The sequence below is a fragment of the Pantherophis guttatus genome, chromosome 1 (assembly GCF_059756535.1).
Source record: "Pantherophis guttatus breed Tessera chromosome 1, ASM5975653v1, whole genome shotgun sequence".
In the NCBI taxonomy this organism is placed as follows: Eukaryota; Metazoa; Chordata; class Lepidosauria; order Squamata; family Colubridae; genus Pantherophis; species Pantherophis guttatus.
Window position 1 is genome coordinate 88,160,804 of NC_142063.1, and position 27,252 is coordinate 88,188,055.

Here is a 27,252-nt window from a genome sequence, read left to right on the forward strand (position 1 = left end):
ACGTGCTGAAGAAATTCACAGATGTTAAAATAAAAAAAAGGGGGATTTTGTGACTAATTGTGTGCTTTTTACTATATCAGGAAGCCTAGGTGAGAACAACTATCTGAATGAAATGAATACCTGTTTGGAATAACTTTCCTTCAACTTGAATATTTTGATTTGATTTGATTTTATTATATTTTTATACCACCCTTCTCCCAAAGGACTCAGGGTGGTGAACAGCCATAATAAAACAATATACAAGACAAATTTAAAAACCATATTAAAATAATTCAATTTTTGGCCGAATTTAAAATTTCCATTCTACAACCCTTATAAAATCCATATTTAAAACCCGATTAAAATTATTGTCCCATCAGACCGGCTTGTTGGAATAACAGGGTCTTCAGCGCACGATGGAAGGCACGGAGGTCGGGGATCCTTCATATATCCGGGGGTAATTCGTTCCATAGGGCAGGAGCCCCCACAGAGAAGGCTCTCCCTGGGAGTTGCCAGTCAACATTGTTTGGCCGACGGCACAGGAGGCCCTCTCTGTGGGAGCGTATCGGTCGGTGGGAGGCAGTCAGTGGCAGCAGGCGGTCCTGTAAATATCCAGGCCCTAAGCCATGGAGCACTTTAAAGTTAGTAACCAACACCTTGAAATGCACCTGGAAGACCACCGGGAGCCAGTGCAGCTCGCGCAAGAGAGGTGTTACATGGGAGCAACGAGTCACCCCCATTATCACTCGCGCGGCCATATTCTGGACCAGTTGGAGCCTCCGGGTGCTTCTCAAGGGGAGCCCCATGTAGAGAGCATTGCAATAATCCAGACGGGAAGTGACGAGGGTGTGGATGTCATCTCTCTCTCTCTCTCTCTTAAAAAAACATGTCTGCCTTTGAGTCAGCATTCACTCTTAGCAACTGTTTGGAATTTTGTCTGCAGTTTTCTTGCTAGGATTTCAGAAGTGGTTTGTGATGTCTTTTCTTAGGACTGAAAGAGTGTGAGTGGGCCAAGGTCACCCAGCTGGCTTTGTGCCTAAGACACCACTAGAATTCACAGTCTCCCGGTTTCTAGCCTGGTACTTTTTTGGGGGGGGGATTTGATTTATATGCCGCCCTTCTCCGGAGACTCAGGACGGCTTACAATGCGTTAAGCAATAGCCTTCATACTTTTGTATATTTTTATACAAAGTCAGCTTATTGCCCCCAAAACCGGGTCCTCATTTTACCTACCTTAGAAAGGATGGAAGGCTGAGTCAACCTTGAGCCTGGTGAGATTTGAACTTGCAGTAATTTTAGGCAGCTGATGTTAATAACAGTGCTTTAGTCTGCTGTGCTACCTGGGCTCTTTTATTTAGTACTACACCAAACTGTTTTATTCTATATTCTATTTTGTTATTTATTTTATATATCTGTTGTTTTATTATGAATGTCAGGCATAATGTACATTGTAAAACCACATTCTTCCTGTGCTGAAATGTATATAAATGATTGAATATTTAATGTATACAGATACCTATGTTTTATTTTGTCTAATTCCATTTCTGTTCTCTGTATGATTGCATACATGTATTGCTTTATCCTTTAAATAAATTATATATTTAAATATTATATATTTATATGTTCAAACTAATTATATATTTAGTATATGAATAATAATAAAATAAAATTAGGAGAAAACTATTGTTGTTCAATGTTAAATGCTCTACTTTCTGAAAAAAAAACCTATATCAGCACACTCAACATTTGTTATATAGCGATAACAGCAGCTACCTTGAATAACCATACAGGTTATAAACTCATTGATATAGAACACTGCATTAATAACCATTTTTGTGGTTCTTTGAGCAAATCTATTCTCTGTAAATCAATGCTGTGCTTGGTTCTTCTCTTTGAAAGGGGATTCTGTGTTACTGTGTCATTCTCTGAATGGTTGAGAAATTATTTTGGAACTTTAGATTTTTTGAAAGCTCACTTATTATTGCACTTTATAGAGGGAACTACTATTATTTTTGTTTGTTTGTTATCTTTCCACACTTTTGAAGCCTTACTGGATGTCCATGTGCTTTACATCTGAAGATTTATCAGGAGCTCCTCTAGGAAGCCTTCATTGATTGATTGATTGATTGGTTCAATTTATATGCCGCCCTTCTCCGGACACTCAGGGCGGCTTACAATGCATTAAGCAATAGCCTTCATACTTTTATATATACCTGCTTAGTAGGGGTTTTGGCCCCCCCGAGCGGTGTTCTTTTTTATACAAAGTTTATTGCCCCCGCAATCTGGGATCTCATTTTACCTACCTCGAAAGGATGGAAGGCTGAGTCAACCTTGAGCCTGGTGAGATTTGAACTTGCAGTAATTGCAGGCAGCTGATGCTACTTTAACAGCACTTTAGTCTGCTGCGCCACCAAGGCTCATAATGGTTTCATGGAAGCATGAGAACGTGAGGGTACTTACAACCCAGATTGAAGTTTGCAGATTATTGGAAAGATGATTATGTAGTGAAAGATAGGATAATCGTGCCCCCCACTCTGGGCTGCCTTGCAACAAATTAGATAAGCTAACTAAGCTTATCTAAGATAAACATAAGAATTTGAAAGCAAAATTTTCTTCCATCAGATTCAGTGAGTACGGTTAGAAACAGATGCAGGACACTTGTGCCTGTTGCTAATTTGAATGTGTGGAGAAGGGGGTAGTTCTAAACTACAATAAGAATTTTAATGCTTGTGACCCTTTTTTCTAAATGAAGCATTAGGCACATCCGGTTTCTTCACCATCTTAGTGTTAGAGTGCTTTTAAAATTTACAAAGGATTAGATAAAAAGATAAAAGTAGCAAGACAATTTAAAGCATTTACAAAAACTTTAGAAGAAGAAGCATCTTCTACTCAAACTGTTAATAGGTCTTATTATGAATTCAACATGAAGCTCATCAAAAGGAATGCAGTTCAGCTGTATTCAGTAAACATTTTATCCAGCTTAATTATTATAGTTACAGGCCTGTATTGTCATTTGATGGATGTACTTTATAAGACATAATATAGTAACACAGTTTTATCTGATTAAAAGTTCTTTAATTTTTCCTTGTTCCATGTGGTTTGTGAATTGCAACCATAAAAAATTATACTTCATAGTGAGAGACAAGTTACAACTCAGTGATTTAATTCCCCAAGCATCAGGGCAAAGATCTTTTAATTCACATGCTCAGTTATTCACATTTGACTTGTTTTATTTGTATAAAAATGGTACTAGAAATTGGATATGCTGCCATGTCCTTTACAATCTTGTCTTAATTCTGAATTCTCTTCACTAGCATTGGTAGATTTGATGCAATTAAAGATGGGATCTGCTTCTGTTGTTGTTTTAATTTAATTTAATTTATCACATTTCTATGCCACCCAACTCCGAAGGGACTCTGGGTGGCTTACAGCAAAAATAATGTGAACAATGAACATAGAAAAATTATTAAAAAACATTATAAAAACATTTAAAAAACATTAAAAGCCCATGCACACAATTCATGGCTGGATCTCGCAAGATTGCAACAGCGACATCAACGGCCCCAGGCCTTCCGGAAAAGCCAGGTCTTCACTGCTTTCCGGAAGGCCAATAGGGTGGGGGTCCGGATCTCAGGAGGTAACTGGTTCCAGAGAGCTGGGGCAGCCACAGAGAAGGCCCTCTATTACTTATTACTTACCCAGAGGAGACCAACTCTGTGGGATCTTACTGGTCGCTGGGAGCTATGCGGTAGAAGGCGGTCTCGAAGATAGCCTGGCCCTGAGCCATGTAGGGCTTTAAAGATAATAACCAACACCTTGAATTGTGCCCAGAGACCAATAGGGAGCCAATGCAGTTCATGGAGAATTAGTGTAATGTGGGTGTATCTAGGTGCACCCATGACAGCTCACGCAGCTGCATTCTGGACCAACTGTATCTTCCAACACTCTTCAAGGGTAGCCCCATGTAGAGCGTGTTGCAATAATCTAACCATGAGGTGACAACGGCATGAGTGACTGTGAGGAGAGCCTCCTGATCCAAGTAGGGTTGCAATTGGTGCACCAGGCGAACCTGTGCAAAGGTCCCCCTAGCTACAGCTACCAGATGTTGCTCTAATCTTAGCTGTGAATCTAGGAGGACACCCAAATTGTGAGCCCGTTCTGAGGGGGACAATTTCTCCCCTCCCCAGAACCAAGGATGGACAGTTGACATAGTTTTTAGGAGGCAATACCCACAGCCACTTGGTCTTGTCTGGGTTAAGTCTGAGCCTGTTGACTCCTATCCAGACCGTCACAGCCTCCAGTAAGTTAAAACAAATCTAAAAATGCTCTGGAGACTCCACCGATGGCTTGCGAGGAGCCACATATTGAGGTATCCAAGCAAACAGCGGGTGCCCTCCATCCGTTGAACCTTGGCCCCATCCAATCCTTTCCAAAAGCTGACGGCCACTCCACCATCTTGCCTTGGGGGCCCCGTGGATTTCCGGTTTTTCCTTCAGATGTTACCTGGTTAAAGTCCTGCTTTCCTCTCCACCAGTACAGTCTAGGGAGCCACGACTTGGCTCTGTTTAAGAACATTGCATGTGGAATAAATCCTGGTTCTCTCCAAAGAAGGTCTCTAGCCCAGGATATCTGTTTTACAGCGATGTGGAAAGTGGAGATTAAAGTCAATTAGAGTCAATTTGGCTGAGAATTTTCCCAAAAAAGGACTCACCACTGCAAGAATGCTAATTAACTTAGTGGGTTCCTCTGCATCTACTTTCAGCTTGCTTAGTGATATTTCAGATCCTGAAGTTGCTGACTCATTCTTCAAGTAAACCATGAGCATCTATTGAGGGACAATTGTGTGTGTGTGTGTGTGTGTGTGGGGAATGTTATTTATGTAGATGACAATGGCATCATGCAAATGCTTTGATTTATATACTCTTATCTGGTATCATGAAATAAGTATGTAAATTGTGCGATTTAATTTTGTCCTATATGCTTCGCTATTTTGGAATTCCTCACTTTTTTTTTTTTACATGCTGAACTGCTTTAGAGAGTTTTACTAAATCACTTATCTGAAATTAAATTTCCTAGGTAATCCTGGTATACTGTAGGGGTCAATGTTTGTTGGGATTATCTACCAATCCACTGCACATTCTCTTAGACAATTTGGTGGAACACAATGGCTAGGCTATCTCTGCTCAGTTTACTGTTGATGTTTTCAATTACTGAGGTTTTTAAAGAAGAGACTTGACAGTCACATATCTGAAATTTTGTAGGGACTCTTACTTGAACAGAAAGCTGGACTAGAAGACCTCCAAGGTTCCTTCCACAACTTCTGAAGGCAAGCTGTTTCACTGGTTAATTGTCCTCAATGTTAGGAAGTTTCCCCTTAATTCTAGGTTTCTTGTTTCTTGTCCTGCCCTCTGGTCCTTTGGAAAATAAATTGACCTGCTCCTCTTTCTGCAGCCTCTCAAATTCTGGAATACTGTTATCATGTCCCCCCTAGTCCTTCTTTTTTCTAGACTAGCTAAATCGAAATCCTGCAACCGTTCTTCATAAATTTTAATCTCCAGGCCCTTAATCATCTTAGTTGCTCTTCTTTGCACTTTTCCCAAAGTCTCAACATCTTTGTAATGTGGTGACCAAAACTGGATTCAGTATTCCAGGTGTTGTCATACTAAGGCTTTATAAAGTGGTACTAATACTTCATGTGATTTTGATTCTATGCCTCTGTTTATACAAGCAAGGATTGTATTAACTTTTTTGGCTGCCGCCGCACACTGCTGACTCAGTGTCATCCACTAGGACTCCAAATCCCTCTCACAGTTATTGTTTTTAAGCTAGGATTTGCCTAATCTACTCTTTTTGGTTCCTGAGCTTGTCTTTTAGGGTGTTGGCTCTTTCTGCCAGTTTAGTGTTATCTGCAAATTTGATGAGTTCCCCTTCTAATCCCTCATCTAAGTCATTTATGAAGATATTGAAGAGTACTGGGCCTAAGACGGAACCTTGTGGTACCCCACTACTTACTTCCCTCCATGTAAATGTAATGCCATTAAAGACTACTCATTAAGTATGGTTTGTTAGCCAGTTGCAAATCCATCTGGTGGTGATGCTGTCTATCCCACATTTTTCTAGTTTACCAAGAAGTAGGTTCTGGTCTTCTTTGTCAAATGCCTTACTGAAGTCTAAATATACTATGTCCACAGTATTTCGCTGGTCTACTAATTTAGTCACTTTGTCAAAGAATGAAATAAGATTGGTTTGGCATGATCTATTTTTAACAAACCCATGCTGGCTACTAGTAATAACTTCATTTGTTTTTAAATATTCACATATCTGATTATCTTTTCCAGTATCTTCTAAGGTGTTGATGTTAGGTTGATTGGTTTGTAGTTTCCTGGGTCTGTTGTTTTCCCTTTTTTGAAGATGGGAACTACATCAGCTCTTTTCCAATCCTCAGATAATTCCCCATGATTCCAGGATTTTTGAAAGATATGATACAATGGTTTTGAGATAACATCTGCCAGTTCCTTCAGGACTCTGGATTGTAATCCATCAGATCCTGGTGATTTATATTTTTCAAGAACAGACAGGTGTTCTCCAACCATTTTTTTTGTTTATTTTAATTTTTATTTCTAGTTTGTCTTTTACAGTTAGGTTTTTTTTGGTAAGTTGGGCTATAGTTTCTTTTTGCATGAAGACTGATGTAAAGAATGAGTTAAGCAGTTCTGCTTTCTCTCTGTTGCTTGTTACTTCCTTGCTATCTACAGTTTCCTTGACTTTTTTCTTGTTATTTCTGTGTTCAAAGATTTTTTAAAATTTTCTTTGACTTTTTTTGCAAGTCTTTGTTCATTCTGACCCTTTGATTTCCTGACTTCATCTTTGCAGATTTGGGCTATCTGCTGATACTCTGCTTTAGTTATGTGTCCCTCTTTCCATTTTTTTGGGTAAACTAATGAAAAACTAATTAGGACGAAAAAAAACCATCTTTATAAATTACTTTTGACCTCAACAGGAACCACCTGAAAGATTACTGGTGCTAAGTAGTATGCTTGGCAACTTGTTAAGATTTCGATGTATGCAAATCAGCTTCTAGATATTCAAGAAAATAGAAAATGTACTGATTAACCTTTGAGTTACAGGGCAAAAATCACAACCTTTATTAATATTTATATACAGAATTGCTTAAGCTATGAAGAGTACCATTGGGAAAAATTCAACAGGTTGTCTTTTACTCTGAATAGCTGGAGTATGATTGTACAACACATCTGCCTACTGACATATTACATCTGCCTGCAGCAACAACAACACTAACAAAGTTAGTGCTATCTGTACCAATGTTACCAATTGCATTTCTTTAATAGATTTCCATCTTTTATTGCAGCTTTGCCAATTTCTACATATGTTACATAGTAAAGGCTTCTTTCTTTTGCAGAAGTGACATTCAGTTTGAGTCAAATAAGATAAAATCAGTAGATATGTAGGTTCTTTAAAAAAGAATAAAATGTCGACCCCTTTTATAAACTACAGAAGCATAAAATGGGTTTGTTTGATTTTAGTTCACAAATATGCCAAAATGAAATGAAATTAGTATGCATACAGACATACTGAGAAACGTGTATGTTGATGTACAGTTGTGCCCAATTTTGATGAGCATCTGTTCTGTGTATTCTTGTTTTATATAATGCCATAGCAAAAACAGGGATCTTCTACTGAATTTATAGACTACAAGTTCTATACTTTTTAAGGAAGGATTGGGATTCGGCTGAGGGATATTTTCAAAACATTTTAGCAGTCCTGAATGTAATTCAGGATAGGGAATATTTATATACATGCTGACATATAAAGGAATGGGAAAATAATATATATCATAGTAATTGAAGAATGAAACCATGCCTTGGAAGAATTATTTGAGATTGTAATTTTAAATGTAATATTTTTTTTTTTATTCTCAATGAAAGAAAATAGAATATTGGTTGGGGACAATCAGTGGTAACATGAGAAAGTCAATATGGTCTAAGGGAGCCAGTCTGGTCTAATAATTAAGGTACCAAGCTAGAAATCAGGACACTGTGAGTTCTAGTCACAGCTTACCCATGAAATCAGCTGCTGACCTTGGGCCAGTCACTGTCTCTTAGCCCAACTCACATCACAGGGTTATTCTTGTAGAGAAAATAGGAGGAGGGAGAAGTATTAGGTATGTTTGCTGCCTTGAGTTATAAAAATAATAAAGATGGAATAAAAAAAACTTTAAAAAATAAAAATAAATTTAAAAATCATATGTAACAAGATGGCAATGGGTAAGATATCTTTCCCCACTCATAGATTTCAAGTGCAGGTTGCGCAAAATGACACAGAGCTGGAAACAATTTCTTGGCATTTATCTTTTTGGACTCTGTTGGGTCATCCAGTGCAGGTGTAAGTTCCAGTATATCACAAATAAAATTTCATGATTATTTAAAAAAAAAAAAAATCAAAGCTAAGAGAGACAAAGTATATTTGAAAAACTTTCAGATGACAGGAATGCATAATAAAAAATATTTACCAAAGCGAGGACAGAGCTAATCTAAATTAGGGTGGGGTTATAGAAAAAACCCTGTTATGTTTCTACAGAGTTGCTTTTTGTCTTGATGGGATAAACACAGTTGGAGCTCAACACTGGCTGGACAGACCCTTTGAAAGTAATTGAAGCTTATCTGAGCCTTGTTATCTGTGAGGAATTTGAAATGGTTGATCCTGAGGTCCTTGTGCTGTGAGTTTGGCCACTGCTTTCCCTCTTGGTTGCTCAAGGCTTGCAGGGAGGTGATATGTGCTTGAGTCCAAGTAGTGGCTAATGCCTTATGGGAGGGGGTGGTATTGCACATCCTTCTTAAAAGGTCATTCTTAGACTCAGCAGTTATTAGACAACAGTTGGTTGATTCCTGTTTGGATTACTGCAATGTCTCTACCTAGGGCTACCCTTGAAGACCACCTGGAAGCTACAACTGCTGTAGAATGTAGTGATGATTGCCTCTAGATTTACATGCCTGTGATGTAAGCCGCATCAGTTCCCAATTTCCTTCTGGGTGCAATTAAAGCTGCTGGTAATTTCTTTTAAAGCCCTGCATGGCGTAGGGCCAGTTTATCTGTGGGACTGCCTCCTCCTAAGAATATCTCCTTGTCCTGCCATATAGAATAGGGTAGACATGTTCTTAATACCCTCCTTTAAAAGTTGCCATCTTATGGGACCAAGGAAGTGTGCCTTTTCCATGGCAGCTCCTGCCCAATGAAACATGCTTCCCCTGAAGTTTGACAGGACATTACCCTTTTATCCTTCAAAAAGCACTTAAAAGCACCCCAAGTACAGGATGAGATTTATGACATGAACTTGTTGTGGGATACATGTGAAAGTTTAATTATGGTGCCAGGTTTTGTTTTGGTCTTAATACTTGTGGTTTTAATATTTTTTATGGTACCATAAAAAAATCTTTTGGCTGTAAGCTGCCCATAGTTTAGTACCAGATGTGGAGCTATAAAAATGTTATAAATAAATAAATGAAACAAATCTCAGTCTTAGAATAGTTACAAAGTTTTTATATGCTTTTGTATTTTAGGATTTGAGGTCATATAAAACAATTATACGTTTGACTTACTTGATATTCGGATTTGGATGGACCTATGAATTTATACCAAAGATTAAATGATTAAAGATGGAAAATGGTAGTGAGAGTCAAATCTCTTTATTGATTAGCCGAGTGAGACAATTTCTATCTCATGCAACAATCCAGCCATTAACATTTTTCATTTTGCTGCATTTATCAGGAATTGCTTTTGAGATAACATTTGAAAGATCATTCCCTTATAAAACATAGAAGTTTAAACTGGTGCTGGAAACATATTTTGAAATCCTAGAAATGCCTAACTTCCTTTTTGAGTCAACGTACTAACAGCATGTCTAAAGGACATGAGTGTCAAATTTAGTCATGGGTGCAAATTATTTCAGTAATAGAATGTACGTGTCAGCTTTGGAAGCCATATTAGCAATGGAAGCTTCCACGCTGCCACCTTCTTGTGTGTGGGAAAGTAGGAGGGGGAATTTAGTAGAGGGAATGTAGTTAGACAAAATAGCATTCTTCTTTTCGGTCAAGGTCATGACAGTCCTGCATCTGGATAAGGAGTGGTTGGAGTGATATCTCAAGATGGGACAGATGGTGATTGGACAATGTGATGGACTGATGGGTGCAGGGGATGGATTTGGGGGTTTTAATTTACTGAGGGAAAACCCAGAACTCTCAGATTCAGGTTTTCCCAGATGTGCCAGTATACCAACCCTAATAAATGGAACTTTGAGAAAATGCTTGCCTCGGAGGTTTTAACTGGAGTTGGAGTTTTCTGGAACGCTGACATTATGTTAATATCTTAAAGGTTGGAATGCCACAATTCGCCGTGGCCAACTTGTCGTGATCAACTTGCCATGGAACAATTTGCTTCAGGACAATTCAACAAATAACAAAAGTTAAATTAATTTCAATGGAACCCTGGCCAATAATAGTAAAATAAAGGAAGTCAATCCAGAAATATGAGAGTTATAATAATTTCAGTGAAAACGTGGTCACCAATAATAAAAGTAACTGAATTAAGAAAGCATTGAATTGTCCTGTGGTGAGTTGTCCTGTGGCTAGTTGGCTATGGCAAGTTGTGATGAGTTGGCTGTGGGGAGTTGTCCTAGACACCTTACATGTATTGCACAATTGGCAAATCTTTGTGCTCAGTGAACCTCAGAAGGGATCCTTTACTGTAATTCTGTGGATTTGTGGGTGAGGTTATGTATGTGCGTATGTATGAGAGAAGTAATGGTAATAAAACATTCCAGTAAATCATATACCAATATATTGGCCTTTATGACATATCCCTTAACAGTTTGATCTAAGCATTCAATCATGCATGCCCTATTCTTGTAATCTTGTGCTCACTTAGAGGCAATTTTTAACCTAAACTTGTCCTACTTTTGATTTCATATTTATGTATTTTTATTTTTGAGCCATTCTGTGTGAAGAAAGTAGTTTTCAAATACATTTGGTAATAGTTTGGAAAATCAGGTTATTTAGAATATTCAAAAGGAGTGCTTTTGCAGTGGAAAAAGCATTCCTCCTTGATGCACCGAAGCTCAAATATAGCTATTTTTAAGGGCTTGCTTTGGTCCTCTGAGCATGTATAGGCAGTATTTCTTCTGAGAAGGCTAGCCTAGTAAAGCAGATTTATGCATGTACACACATGAGCTAGGAAGAAGTTGGAAATAATGACACTGAGTTTCCTCTGTGTTTTGAAGATGGAGTTAGCACACTCGGCAAACAAACCCTTCAAAGGCTAGGTGTAGATCAATTAAAATATAAGTAAGCCTGTGTTTGTGTTTGTGTTTAAATTCAAGAATACTTTTACCTCGGAGGTATTATTTAATATTATTCACATTATTCTTAGTCATATAACTTCTGTGCTGAAATCTGTCTTCCAATGTTTTAAAAGTTTCCTTTCCTTGCAGAGAAAATCTTGGCCTTTCTATCTAATTTTCAAGTTTTTCATTTTCTTCGGAACATTGCACAATATTTCTGAGCTTTCTTTATTGTAGTAAACAGGCAAGGGAGATGATTAACTGATTGATTTGTATCCCTGCCTCACATTGCAGTTTCCCTGGTGGTCTCATATTTTGCCAATTAAATAGCGCAATATGAAAATTGCCCAGAACTTAAATGAAACATGGAAACCAAGGAGGCTGCAAAATAAAGAGAAAGTAGCATCATGATCCTAACAATGAAAATTTCACTGAAATTGTCTTCTCCTTTGAAAGCAGAAATTCAAAGGCAATGTATATTCCATTAAATTGAAGGAAAGTGGCTGGTGGGAAAATAGCAGACAAAATGTTTGGCGCCCAGTAGATTAAAAATATTTGAAATTTTTTTTATTTTTTTTTTATTTTTATTTAGATTTATATACTGCCCTTCTCCGGAGACTCAGGGCGGCTTATAATGCGCTAAGCATTATTCTTCCTGGTTACGTTTATTTTGCAATAAAGAAATTCAAATAAAAATTGTATACATCCACCCAGCAATAGAGAACAAATTTAATTCATCTCCTCTACTCCATTAAGTTTTTGGAGGGAGAGGCTAATTAGTTTTTAATGACAATTAATTAGTATATATGATGCAAACAGGAAACAGAGCCTCAGAACTGTGCACTTGAGGGAGAAAGCACGTTTTGACTTGGAGAAAAATAATAGCTGTCCCTGTACCACATGGTGGAATTGGGTTTATCCATAATCAGAGAAGGTGGTATCTGCCTATCTTGTATGTCCTTGGAAGCTTAGAATTGGGTCTGGTTAAAATTTGGGTTGGAAAGCAATAGCAATAGCAGCAAAAGCACTTAGACTTATAAAGCAGCAAAAGCACTTAGACTTATAGATTTACAGTGCTTTACAGCCCTCTCTAAGTGGTTTACAAAGCCAGCATATTGCCTCCAACAATTTGGGTCCTCATTTTACCCACCTCGGAAGGATGGAAGGCTGAGTCAACCTTGAGCTTGGTGAGATTTGAACTGCCAAATTGCAGTCAGCTGACATTCAGCAGAAGTAGCCTGCAGTACTGCATTCTAACCACTACGCCACCATTTTCAAAAATAATATATGGACAGGTGCTTTTTCAAAAGGTAACTGGACTTTCTTTGTTTTTCCTTCAAGATGTTTCACTTCTCATCCTTTCTTCTGGCTGAAGAAACTTCTTAGATGAGAAATAAAATGTCTTTAAGAAAAAACAAAGGAAGTCCAGTTACCTTTTGAAAAAGCACCTTTGGGACAACCATGACCTGGATGACTGAGAACCTCCATTGATAATATATGGATATGTCCATTAAGTGACCAGGAATCAGATTAGATTTTTCAAAGAAGAAAAAGAACTCTTCTAAGCTTAGAAAAAACATTTACAGTACATACATATATTATAGTATACTTGGATTTTTTTAAAAAAATGTTGTATAATACAATGTGTGCATGACTTTGGGGAATGAAGGGGAAGACGTACTGCCTAGAAAACAATCAGACAAGAGTGGCAGGAGTCCCTGGTGGTTTAATGGTCAGAGAAAGAAAGTAAGGATCTGTCCTAATTGATCAGGCAGTTAAAAGTAGTGGTGGGCAATTTGTACCTTCAGACTTGCAAGATTCCATTAATGTGGCCTCATAATAAAGTAGAATTAGTTCACTCGCTTATGTTTCATCTTGCTTGTTAAGTTAAAGTATGTATGTATGTATGTATCAGTGGTGGGCTCCTCCCTGTTCATCCCGGTTCCGCTGAACTGGTAGCAGTGATGATATGACGTCACCGAATCGGTTCTCTTTGTTCGGAAGCTGGGGCCTCCCACCCCGCCCACGTTATTCCTACCTTTTATTTGGCCACGCCCCCAATCTATTTGCTGCCTCCCGAGTCCCAGCTGATGGCTAGAACAATGGTTCCCAAACTTTTTCAGTCCACCGCCCCCTTGGTACTACAAACTCATCCTCAGTGCCCCCCACCCAGGGATGGGTTCTACTTACCTTTACTACCAGTTTCCAGCAGGGCCGTGTGCGCGTTCACTTCTCTCGCGCATGCACATGCTCTTCTGCACATGCGCAGAAGCGTTTTGGTGATGTTGGGATCAGTGGGTGGGGCCTACTGCCGGTTTTACTACCAGTTCTATAGAACCAGTGAGAACTGGGGCAACCTACCACTGCCCCCACCCCCACTCCCTATAAATAGCATTGTTCAGAATAGCGGTTTGCACAACCCACTAAGGAAGATAGTAACAGTAAAATACACAGAATACAGCCATTTTTGGCCTCCTGAAGCCTTGCCCCGCATGTCCCGTTTTTGTGAAAAACTGGTCCGTTTTTCGCAAAAATAGGGTGCGCAGAGCCTTTGGGAGGCCTGCAGGCTGCTCCAATACAGATCTATCCCTGTAACAAAAATAGCTAACACTATTAGTTAACACTAAAGAAATCCCCTGAATCAACCAATCTAGAGCAGTGATTCTCAGCTGGGGGTTCCTTTTGAATTTGCTGACCACCAGCGAGTGGGAGAAAGCAATTTCACAGAGGAGGGGAAGGAGAGGGCTGTGGGATGAATTCACACCCATTCCCAGATCCCCTTGGAATCAACCTGCAGCCCTCCCCTGCCTGTCCAGGCGGTGGAGGATGTGGGGGGGGATGCTTTTCAAGAAGTCACAAGGTTTAGGTTTAGGTTTAGGTTTTATTTGATTTGTATACCGCCCTACTCCCGAAGGACTCAGGGCGGTGAACAGCCAACAATAAAATACATAAATACACAAAATTTAAAAACCCGATAAAATCAAATTAAACTTTTTGGCCCAGACAAATTAAAATACCCCAATAATTTAAAAACAGATTAAAATTTACATATTTTAAAAAGGGAAGAGATCAGGCCAAGCCCGCTTGATGGAATAAAAAGGTCTTCACAGCACGGCGGAAGGAACGCAGATCCGGGATCCTCCGTATCTCCGGGGGGAGCTCATTCCAGATGGTAGGTGCCCCCACAGAGAAGGCTCTCCCCCTAGGGGCCGCCAGTCGACACTGTTTGGCTGACGGCACCCGGAGGAGTCCCTCTCTATGAGAGCGTACTGGCCGGTGGGAGCACACAAGGAGTGCTGAGAGCTGGTTTCTATCCCACAAGTAAGATTTGGTCCAGAACCAACCCCAACATGAAGGTCTTTTATTTGCTCCTTGTACTCCTTGTCTTTGCATTTTTAACAGGTAATAAATTAAATTTCTGATGATGTAAAAATAGCTCATAACTCACCTTTTTAGACAGCTATTATCATGTCTAAAAGCAAGATACTCTTCTCCATCTTTTGTCTGGAGTACCATTTAATCCAGAGCCTTTTAATTCCAGAAGTCTAAGTTTAAAGAATGGACTTCTCGAATTAAAGCTCCATTTTTTTTAGCTAAAACTTAATTCACACCTGTTAGTTTTGCTTGAGCAGTGTGAACAATTGACAGTGTGATCCTCCAAAGGTCTGAAAAATATATCATTGATTTTTCTTTGACATTTAAACTAGATAACCAATGTGAAAAAGTGCATCAAGGAAGGACTGGAAAGCCAATTCATACTGAACTGTATTGGGTTTTCTGTTGTTATTTGAATAAAATGAAAAGAAATCAAATAGTGGTACCTAGTGAGGAAAAAGAGATTAAATAATGGGTCATTCTCAACACTTGAATTCTCTACATTTAAAATATCTAGAAATTATTATGGTTAAGTGAGTTTTGCCCCATTTTATAATTTTCTTGCCATAGTTCAAATCAAAGTTCAAATCAAAGATTTGATAGTTCATATCAAAGTTCAAATCAAAGATTTCTGAGACCAATGTTGAATACTTAAATTTCAGTAGTCACCAATCCCAGTCTTAAAATGAGTTTAGAATCAGTGGGAATCACTGATAACAATGAACTACTAGCTACTGATAATGAGTCCAGTCCTGCCTTTCTTTTCCTTCTGTCCAAGTTTTGCAAGTACTTTTTCCAGGTATATGTTTTATTTCAAAGTATATAAACCATTATCGTTAGGAGAAAAAATGGGTCTTCCAAGCAATTTTAAAAGATATTGTCAGAATGACTCTGCTCTCAGCCCTCCTTGTGGCTCCTTGAAAAGCATCCCCCCACACATATGTAAATGAAAAGAATAAGCTTAAAAATCCTAGCCCTTTAAAATTGAAAATATGGAGAATTGGGAGGATGAATATGAGACACTAAGGGAGATGTTTCAAAAAGTAAGGGAGGCATTTAAGGGAAATAAAGAAGAGGAGAATTGGTTAACTTGCAAAAAAAAAGAGAAAAGATGAATGAGAAGCAAGAGAAACAAGAAGATAATATTGAAAAGGAAATAATTGAAAAAAAAATAAAGATGATTACACTGGGTTCAATAGTGATAGAATAAAAATGGATATGGGAAAATGCATCTCAAATATGAAGAAAAGAGAAATAAATGGGGTAGGATTGAGAATGAAAAGTAATAGAGTTAAAATTAAAGGAAAAAGGCTGAAGGGGAGATATAAGAACAGGAAAAAGAAGAAGGTAAAGAAATGGGAGAAAGGGAGGAAAACATCAAGAAAGGGAACTGTGGAGAGACTAAGAGAAAATGGTTAAGAGTCAGTGAAAACGTTAATTTGTTAATAAAGAGAAGGATGCTAGTTGTAGAAATTATATGTTAAAATGCTGTTAAACGAAAAATAGAACAATGTATTGTGAAAGAAAGAATGATATTGGAAGAAGCACTAAAAGGAGAGAATAAATTATAATATAAGAATTAATTGAATAAGATGGAATATGGAAATTAAATGTAAAACTGAATGAAATTGAAATGCAAAAAATGATTCCAATGATATACTTGTAAGAAGTAAAGTAAAAATATATTGTTAAAAGTAAAAAGTCTAAGGATTGGAAGATTGTTTGAGTAAAGATTTAAAAGAAAAAATGGAATAAGATGAAATATACTGCCAATAATTGAAAAGATGAGGGGAAATTTTGAGAAATATACTTGATAAATGAAAGAAAGACCGGGGTTGCCTGAACTCCATAGTGGAAAATATAAAATTGAAAATGAATACAGCAATAGAGGGGGATGAAGGAAGGAGAAGAGAGATGGAAGAAGGAAGGAGAGAGAGGGAAGGAAGAGAAGGGAGGAAGGAAGGGAAGTGAAATAGAGTGAGGGTAAGAGAGGGAGGAAGAGAGGAGGAGAAGGAGAAAGGAAGGGGAAGTAGGGAGGAGAAGAAGAGGGGGGGAAGAGAAAGTAAGAAGGAAAGAAAAGAGAGAGGTGGTAGGTTTGAGGAGAAAGATTGCTGTACAATAAAAAAGATGAAATGGAAGAAAGGCAACCCCAAACAAATATAAAGATATTAAGATAAAGAATGAATTGAAAAGAATAAAAGAGAACAAATATGAATAAACAGCAATAATTAGAAACACACATACAAACATACAATATATTTTCTTTGAACAGAGTATTTGGCCGGTTCACAAATTTAAACAATGTTTAGTCTTTCAATTAAATTTACAATTTCTGTATTTCCTTTTTGCCATATTTATTCCTCATCTATAATTTTTAAAAAAACGAATATTACCTTTCATCCTCATCTCTAATCTTAATCAAATTCAATTTTTCCCTTCTATTCTATATTATATCCCTTCCCATTGTCATCTATTTTTATATCCATCCTTACATTGCTTAATTATGTAATATTACAGTTGTTTAATACAAATTCAACATTTTAATATAAATCAATTAGTTATATAACTATCTTTTTTGTATATTAATCAATATGAACATGAATATTCCAATTATTTCCATGCAATCCAATTTCTTACAAATCAATTAATTATCTTTACCAATAATAATAAACCAAATAATTTCCCCGATATATTCCTCCAAACCACAACTTAACCATTCCTGCTTTCAACACAATGTACTAGGAGCAAGGTGCTTCTAGGAGCACGAAGCTGAAAACACCAGCCTGAAGTTGACGAATGAGACTTCGTCGAAACGTCGCCAAGACACTTCCAATTTTACGCGGGAGAAAACCCAAATAACCAAAGACCTACATACAAACACCCGCGAAATCCTCAGAAAACACACACACACACACACACACACCACACATATATATATTGGTCTTTGATTATTCGGGTTTTCTCCCGTGTAAAATTGGAGGTGTCTTGGCGATGTTTCGACGAAGTCTCATTTGTCATCTTCAGGCTGGTATTTTTGGCTTCGTGCTTCTAGGAGCAATGTGCGATCGCAGCTGTTTCTTCCTTTTAACTGCCAGTGGGGGTGTGAACTGATTGGCTGTGTTCTGATTGGGTGGAGGTGACCCACCTTTATCTCCCTTGACACGCTGCCAAAGACCTAATTGGCAAAGCCACACGGAGTCCAGAATCAAACAGAGCTTCAGGCTTTAAGCTGAACTGAATGAACAAATGTTGCTTCCTGCAAAGACCCACATGCCTTTGCTCCTCTTTTAAATCTTATGGGAGGAGCCATCATCTCCCAGCCCTACTCCTGAGTCATCCCTTTTGTTTTAGTTGTTCTTGACTTCTGGCAGCTCTGCGCATGCGCACACTGGGAACAGGCTCCCCCTGTTCCTCTGCCTCACTGAGGTCTGACTCTGGATGGCCCTTTCTCTGCCTTTGATGCAGAGCCCTCATCCGAGCCTTCCCCAAACTCCAGGATTGGCCCATGGTCTTCCCCAGCTTCCTCACTGTCCGACTCTGCTGCCAGCTCCCCAGGCTGCTGGTGGACCACAACACTGGGTTCATTTCCAAGCCAGGAATAAAGAACATAGGCCTATGACTAGAGGTGAAGTCTTTTTAAAAGAGCACAACATGCTGTTAGAGGTAGCCATGGCGAGCACTCTTCCACAAGCCCTTTAAATAGGAAAATGTTTCCCTTTGTTTTTTGAAATCATGCAAAAGTGTGTCTGCCTTTTTATGCATTGCAAGAAAGTGCACTTAGCTGGGTTTCCTGGAGGGAGCGCTATAGTGTCAGGCACCTTGCTGTGTTGCAGTTTCCCCTTAGCATTGCAGATTGAAGTGGCAATCTCTTTGGGGAAAATATTTTTTTGTTACTTAATTAAGATCTCTAGCATCCTGGAAGGAATGTTTTATCTGAATAGGCTGCATTTTAATCTTTGTGTTAAGCCCATTATAATATCTCACTCTTTGTCCTGATTATAATTTTTAACCTTTTGCCCCGATGAACAGCGGGAAGATTTTATGGAAATGGGCAGAGGTAGAGTGAATGGCAGGAGGGTTTGGTTCTTTCCCACAAGAGGATAATTGTATAGAAATAAAATTGTATAGAAATAAAAATTTCCCCATCTGAAAAATTATCTGCTTTTCTTTACCATTTATTGCTAGATGTACATTATATGCTAAAAACCTACAATGTTTTTTAGTTGGAGCATTATTATATCACTACTTTTAAAATTTTCCACTGATTACCGTGAGCTGTTAGAATGTTTCATAATTTAGTATCCCTCCTATCTTAAATTACACAAAATTTTAAGTGGTTTGATAAACTGTCAAATATGGGCTTCTTTTCAAAAGGAAGGTGTTAAAATCAAATAAAATAATATTTGTCAAAGCTTTGAATTCTAACCCTAACCCTGCAGTAGAAAAAAAAAATAAGTGTAACAAATAAAATTGTTGCTGTATCTTCCCCATTCCCATCTTGTAGACCTGACATGGATAAAAGTCTGTCTTTCTTTGCCTAATTTTATCAGATCCCAATTGATCACCCCTACCCCAGACAAAGGCCAAGAATCTTGTTTAAGGCAAAGATTAGAAACCTTGTTCATCCATTCAAAATCCAGCCCAAAAGAAGCCCAAATATGAATTGCAACATAGTAATCAGGGGACAAGGCCCAATGTTCTGTCCCTGTATCACTGAAATTTCATTTTAATGTATGCCGATTAGTGTACATTCAAAGTGACAATAAAGTTATTCTATGTTCTAAGCAACTCCTCAATCACCCTGATCATCTTAACATTCGATCACCTTCACAATGGATTTTTCTAGTAATAATCCCAGGTACCTGGACAAGCATCTGCCTAGCTTCCTCAAATTGGTTAGCAAATCAGATATCTAGGATTTTCCACCTTGAAGCCCTTAACTTCTACAAAAAAAAAAAAAAAAAACCTTTGCTTTTCCATTGTTCCTTCTTTCTTGCACAGCAGACACCCAACAATTGTTGCTATAAACATGCTTTTTCTCAGTGTTATAAATCCCCAATTACATTTCCATACTACTGTAGTGGTAAGAAGCTGAGCTTTTCTAAATGTTGTTTGCTTTATCTGTGTTAAGGAGCCAAGGTAGCACAGTACTGCAGGCTAACTCTGGCCACAGTCTGGAGTACAATCTTGACAATTGATTCAGCCTTCTATCCTTCCAAGGTTGATAAAACAATTGTTTCCCCCCCAGATTGCTGGGGGAAATATGCTGACATTGTAAACTACCCAGAGAGTGCTGTAAAGCACTGTGGATGTTGTATAAGTGTAAGTGCTATTGCTATTATGTGTGAAAAACAAAACAAAGCACAAAATGGTGGCAGGAATCATGCTGTTGTAGCCATGCCCTATGGATATCATGTGATCCACTAAAACAAAGGGTAGGTCATCAATCACATGGTTGTTTTAGCCAACCTAACTTTTTTGGTACCCACTAATGCTTCCAGCAGGATCTTCCCTCACTCCGTCCCACCCTCTAGAGAACTTGGAAATGCTTGTGGTTCTTTTGCCAAAAATATCTGCAAATACTTTTAACAAGAAATGAAAGTTAAAAGTAAAGGGTTTTTTTCTTCCCCTTTGAATATTACTAGTTAAATGAACCCTGTTTAGCTGCTTTGTGCCAACTTGTCAATTCCGATACAAAGAGCAACCCCCCCCCCAAAACATTAGAATCCAGATCACTTTCCACTGTCTAAGCCCTAATACTTTCATTTAAAGATATTCATCTTTAAGTACTACAATAAAACAAAGACAGTCACAAAAGACAGCTTGTTACCCTCCTTCTGTTCAGAAGCACAACCACCAAAATAGAGCTGATGCAAGATATTTTGCTGCCTCAAGCAGATAAGATCCTTCCATTTTCTGTATTTCATTTATAAAAGCCAGCCAGGTTGACAATCGCTTTTGACTTCAACCCTTCCACTATATCAGCAACTAGCAAGTGCATGTCAGGATCTGATCATACAGGTTTGACCTTTCCACCAACACGTGCAGAGAAAAAACATGAGGTCAAAACACAGTAACAAAATCAAGAATAGCAAATGAAGTATCTAAAGTGAATCCAAATGATGATGGCGGATCATGAATTCTATAATATAACATGCCCAAATACTTTCTTTCAGTGACAGCCTGACAATCTAAGCCTTGTGTAATTATATACATTTATAATATATAAATACATAAGTCATGATTATTTAAAATTCTCACCTAAGGTTTACTTCTACAATTTCTGTGTATTCCCAACTATATATTTTATATAGAATAGAATAGAATAGAATTCTTTATTGGCCAAGTGTGATTGGACACACAAGAAATTTGTCTTAGGTGTATATGCTCTCAGTGTACATAAGGAGAATAAAATACATTCATCAAGAATAAAAAGATACAACACTTAGTGATAGCCAAGGTTACTAATAAGCTATCAAATTGTACTAGGAAACAAATAAAATCAATATAATTGAAAGATACAAGCAATATGGTTATAGTAATAAGTGGGAAGAGATAGATACTAGTAAGGAAGAGAAGAATAATAGTTCTTAATTAGTTTTAGTAAATTATTTGACAGTGTTGTGGGAATTAATTGTTAAGCAGAATGATGGCATTCGGGAAAAAACTGTCCTTGTGTCTAGTTTTTTGGGTGTGCAGAATGAATAGAAATCCAAACTTGATTTAGATCACAATATACTGTACATCACAAAGCAATTCACAGCAAAAGCCACAAAATATTAAAAAATGTGGTCCTTTTTATTTAGTTCAGGTAAGATTTAAAAAAAAAAGATAAATAAAAGATGATGTAGTTAAGGCATCAGGCTAGAAACTGGGAGACCATGAGGTGGGTCACCTTGGGCCGGTCACTGTGTCTCAGCTCTTGGAAGGAGAAGAAGACCAATTCTGGGAGGGAAAAAAAAAACTTTGCCAAGAACACTTCAGGGACTTGTCCAGGCAGTCACCAAGAATCAAGATTGATTTAAGGATACTTTTGCCTAAAAAGGAAGATAAAAATAGCCTTCTTTCCAGTTCCATCCATTAAAAGCTCAAAAAATGTTGTTTCTTTTTATGGAACATAAGAATATGTGGCTACAATAATGGCATTGACTTGAAAATGTAGACAATTATGCAGATGTCTCAGATGTCTTCCATCCATGATCAAAACTCTTTCCCTGATACTCTGCTTCATTTCTTCTTTATTATTTGTCCCAATTTTCCCCAAATTATTTCCTGATAAGGAGTGTATATCCTATTTTTTTTTAGTTCATGGCTCTTCAAGTTACCCAACCGGTGATGCAAATGCAACATTTAAAATTGAATACAGCTAAGTACAGTAGTTGGACTTAGATCTCTTTAGAGTGTGGCATGCCCATCTGACTGAGGGACTTAAAAGCTGCTTTTCTGCCTAAAAGAATCATGAGGAAAACCATCTGAGTACTTCATGCTGAACATTAAACATTAACTGCAATAAATAATATAATGTATTTATGCGGTTGAATTCGAAGAAGCACACATAGAATGAAACAACTGCTAATTCATGAGGTTCCATGGTAATTCACACAATATTATAAAAGGAGGTTTTCATAGTAATCCGGACCTTTCTGCTAGTATAAGAAGTTTCGCCCTCTCTTTCCTAAACCAAGGAGCATATTTATATTTCATTTTGTTTTTTCTGAATCAGTGCTCTGCACAATATGCAAAATATATTGTGAATAGAAGATAGCTCCTGTCAGATATATGAGGATCTTTTAGATTTAATCAGTTCTTTTATTTTATCTTTCTTGTATTTAAACGTTAGGGTTCACTGAATATTCATGCAAATCATCAATCTACTTTACATTGATGATATTTTCTGTTTGGAGAACTTATGTGTACAGTATTTTATGAATAAGACTGATATGATTACAATCTGGTGCATTTTAATTGTTAATGAAAGTAGTTAGCAAAATGGGTCACAGTGGGAGTTCCTATGTTGTATGAATAGGAAAACCTAATCAATTAACCAAAGCAATTAATCCTAATGGGTCTATGTGGGACTGTTGTAGTTTTCAGTCTCTCCCAAGGCCATTTGAGAATAACAGAATAACAAGAGTTGGAAGGTACCTTGGAGGTCTTCTAGCTAACCCCCTGTTTAATCAGAAAACCCTGTAGCATTTCAAACAAATCATTGTCCAAAGTCTTCTTAAAAATCTCCAGTTTTGGAACATCCACAATCTGTGGAGGCAAGTTGTTCCATTGATTACGTGTTCTGTCAGGAAATTTCTCCTTAATTCTAGGTGGGTTGAATAGTTTCCATTCATTGTTTCTTGTCTTGCCTTCTGTTGCTTTGGATAATAGGTTGACCAAGAGGTATGGCCCTTAAATGTGTTTGGCATCGGTTGCAGTCATTCCACTACCATTTTTGTTCTCTCCAGTGTGCATGTGGGTAGATTAAACATATAGGAACTAATTTCTTTTGTAGCTTCAGAAGAAAATGCAGTTACAAAACATTTAAAATCCTAAATAGAACTTCATTAAAAGTATTTGTCTCCCTGCTTGCTTTGATATTATAGTGCTAGAAGCAGCTTGTCGCTTTTAAAGACTGACAAGTCTTTTTGATTGGTGACAGCACTAGTAAAGTAATTGCCAGTATAACATTCCATTTTTAGGTGCTCTTATTCAAAGTTTCTTATTTTCTTTGACTATCTTTGATTTTTGTTTGAGCAAGAATAGCCATTTTGTTCAGGATATATATTTATGCTTTCTAGAGAAGTTTACTGTGTTTCCATATAATTTTCACTTCACTCCCTCAAATTCTACTTTACTGTAGGTGGGAAAACTTATATAACAAAATTTATTTTTAAGGCTTGAAGACATTTAGTAGATATTCATATTACATGAGTGGATAGTAGAAAAACTGATGTAAGTTCAAATTGCTTATTCTGTTTTTGTTATCAGACAAATACTCATGTACCAATTTCTAGTCAAGAAAGTGTTCCTTTAGTAAGCTGATTACAGTTTTCCATTCAATAGGGCCATTGATTAGTGTTATGTGAGTTGTTTTTTTCCATTTTGGGCCAACTTTTGTTGACCAAGCAAGCAGATTAGAGTTAAACAGTTTTTATTTATTTTATTAGATACAAATCCTGCTGTGAGTGTTGCTTGGACTACTAGACAGGATAAGAATTTAATGGATATACAAATAATTAAGAAGAACACACTTTTCAAGGAAGCATGAATTTAAGAAATTTAAATGCTCTCTCCCATTTTATTCACTAACTATGTTTGAAAGATTTTTTTTTAACCATTCACTGTCTTCGTTTGCTGGCAAGGCAGAGGTTTTCTAGCACAGTCACTGCTGATATGTGTTGGGTTTTGCTTTGCTTTGCTTTGTTTTGTGCCTTCAAGTCAGTTTTTGATACCTGACAAATGCCCGGATAAGTCCCTGCAGTTTTCTTGGCAAGATTTGTGGAAAGTGGTTTGCCATTGACTTCTTTCTAGTACTGAAAGAAAGCTACCCAGCTCGCTTTGTGTCTAAGGCAGGACTAGAACTCACAGTCTCCTGGTTTCTTTCAGTTTCTAGCCTGATGTAGCCTGATGCCTTAACCAATACATCAAACTGGCTCTATGATATGTGCCTTTGATCTACTTTGAATAAATCCCTTGAATACAGTATACACAGTAGATAGCAGCGAGGGGTTTGATTTCTCCAGTACTAAATTCAGTACAGCACCATTCTGAGGGAAATCTAAATTTTGGCTGGCTACTAAAATTCTATCGATTGTAATCCAAGTGTCAGCCATCTGAGACAGGCCGGGTCAAGAAATAAATCCTGTAGGGACTCCTGGAATGTGTCTTTTTTGTTGTATTAACACTACTTCAAAAACTTTAGTTGTACTTTTTTAAGGACATTAAGGTCAAGGCAGAGTTGTTCTGAGTTTCTTTCCCATGTTTTCTGTTTCACCAGAGGTGAGGAACCATTTCACCTTTCCCTGTTTTTAAGCCCAGAGTTATCGAACAGCTATGACACTTTATTGTCACAGAATTAGTTTTGTATCACCAAAGTCCAGATACTATAATCTTGCATTGCCTGTAAATTATTCACTGATGTGGTTTGCAACTACAGAAAAACACAATTGGAAAAAGGAAGGGTTTGGAATTAGCAAATGCTGTCCTATTAAAGAGAAGCATTTTATAATCTGTGTGAATGTCTTATATTTCATAGCACAGCCATCTATCTGGCAATCTGCAACCTCCTTGACTGAATATTGACTTCAAAATTGACTTCAATAAATCTCAGGGGAAGATGTGACTTCACCTATTGAGGTTCCTCATATTGGGAAGTGTGAGCAGCTAAGGAGGTTTCAGTGTGATGGAAAGCACTGGAACAGAAACAAGAGAGCAATATTGCTTTCCTCTACCTCCTACAATAAGAAAGCAGATATTAAAACTAAATGGTCAAAAACTCAAGGAACAAAGCAGAAAAACACGATCTTTTCATATGAGATGGAAAGTTTTAAGGAATTGCTAGACTGAATTTGACACGCATTATCTGAGACGATAATACACAACAGATCACCTTCATTGGCTCTTACTGTGGAGTTTGATTGAAACTGACAACATCGGTATAGTTTTTCAATTATTATTTCAAGTAATTTTTCAATTATGATAGTTTGCATTGAATCTAATAACACATCATGTACAATCTTATAGCATACCATATATAATACAATGTCCTCAGAATGGAATTAATTCTCCTTGTTTTAAATGCAGTTACTTTGAACTGGAAAGCAGCGGCCTGAGAGATGAAATAAGGTATCACTACAGATTTAATGGAAAGACAAGAACAGAAGTATTTCCATATCGGCTAGCAGATGGACAATGGCATAAAATTGCATTGTCACTCAGCGCATCCCACCTTCTGCTTCACGTGGACTGCAATAGGTAAGATATTCTTCATGAGTTTTCCCCTCCTCTTCCTGCCATCTCACATGAGAAATGTCTGCTCCCTCAACAGTACTGCTGGATGAAATTTGAAATGGAATTTTATATGCTCCAAAATGTCAATTGAATATTTGAGTGAAAAGAGAAAATGGCACGATAATTAAATAGCAAGCCTCCAGTTGCTGATTTTGGAGTGGTGGAAAGGTATTAATGTATTGCGTCATTCTCTAGATATCAGTTGAAGTGCAATGCATTGTATAGTCTATTTTTTTTCTGAAGAAGGCTTCTCTCAGCACGCATCTAATATCTGAAGGTGTAATTGTAGCGTCTAATTTCTTTTCATGTAATAAGTGCCTTAAAATATTCTTTAACTTCTTTTTCAAATAAGACATTCTGAAAGAAAAGAAAAGAATAGAAAAGAATGAAGACACACCTTAATTCTTTTTTATACTTTGCAAGAAGCCAAATCTGAATACAGTAGCTCTATTTTTTTTTCTTAGATTAAAAAGCAAGCCATACACTTGACATTCTAATATTTATTTGTAAATAATAAAATGAGGCTGGTGGAGAAGTGGAGAAAGATTATGGCACATAGAACTAAGTAATGTTAACTAAAGACTTTTTTCTCTTAATACCTTTGAACAGGTACTTTTTTTATATGTGAAAACAACATTAATACATTCGGTTTTGTTCTCATTTTAAAAACGTAACAGTTGCTTGCTTAAAAATCTTTAATATTTAAAGTTGTTGCCTGAAGGTTTACTTGAGCTGGTATAATGAAATGAGAAAAAGATCTGCAGGATCTATAAAATATAATCTTTAATAAAAGTATTGGTTAAAAAAAAAAGAAAAAGATCTGCAGGGAGAAATTCCTGATATACACCCTGGGTTATTATTCAAAGGTTATCAATTTTCAACTGTTTTGAATATCCAGGATAACTGATTTAAGAAAGAAACCAGAGAAGTATATCTTGTTTTTTTTTACACATTTTTATTGACAGATATTATAATGGAAGTGACTAACTCTTCAAACCCAGAGTTTATTCATGTGTAAAAGTTATAATTATATGGAGGTTGTTTGTCTAAATAAAAGAATAGCTAAATATTGAACACCCTGAGTGATATTTATTTCTTGAACAATGTAAAAATAGTTTTCACTTGACATGTATTTGACCCATCAGGTGCACTAAGATTTTATTTGCAAAATATTAGAAGTATATTTTCTATATTGGGGTGCTTTAATAGTTTATTATAATAGAAAATTATAATATATGCTTCTTTTGATTATGTTTATCAAAGATCACCAGTTCATATGGAAAAGGATGGTTGGAGTTTAACCATACTACACAACCATATAACTGTACAGTATAAATAACAGAATATCTGTAGTTCATATTCCACAACATATGTAACTAGGTTATTTAGGTTAGTGTACTAAGGGGATACAAAAAAGGGTTTCATTAATGTGGTCATTTAACCCTAAAGAGTTAAATGTAAACAGGCCCAATCATGCATAAGGTTAAATAACCCCATGTAATTAGCTGAGTTGTGGGAATAGCTAAATCCAGTCACTTGATCAG

At 37.1% G+C, this 27,252-nt stretch overlaps 1 protein-coding gene across 2 annotated transcripts in view; it reads left to right on the forward strand.

Moving 5' to 3' along the window:
* The window catches only part of NELL1 (neural EGFL like 1), a 564,211-nt gene that overhangs the window by 118,988 nt on the left and 417,971 nt on the right, over nucleotides 1–27,252 (forward strand). For both annotated transcript variants that reach the window (XM_034417254.3, XM_034417255.3), the window contains exon 4: nucleotides 25,502–25,672. In XM_034417254.3, the coding sequence (XP_034273145.2) occupies nucleotides 25,502–25,672 (171 nt within the window). The remainder of the gene's footprint in view (nucleotides 1–25,501; nucleotides 25,673–27,252) is intronic.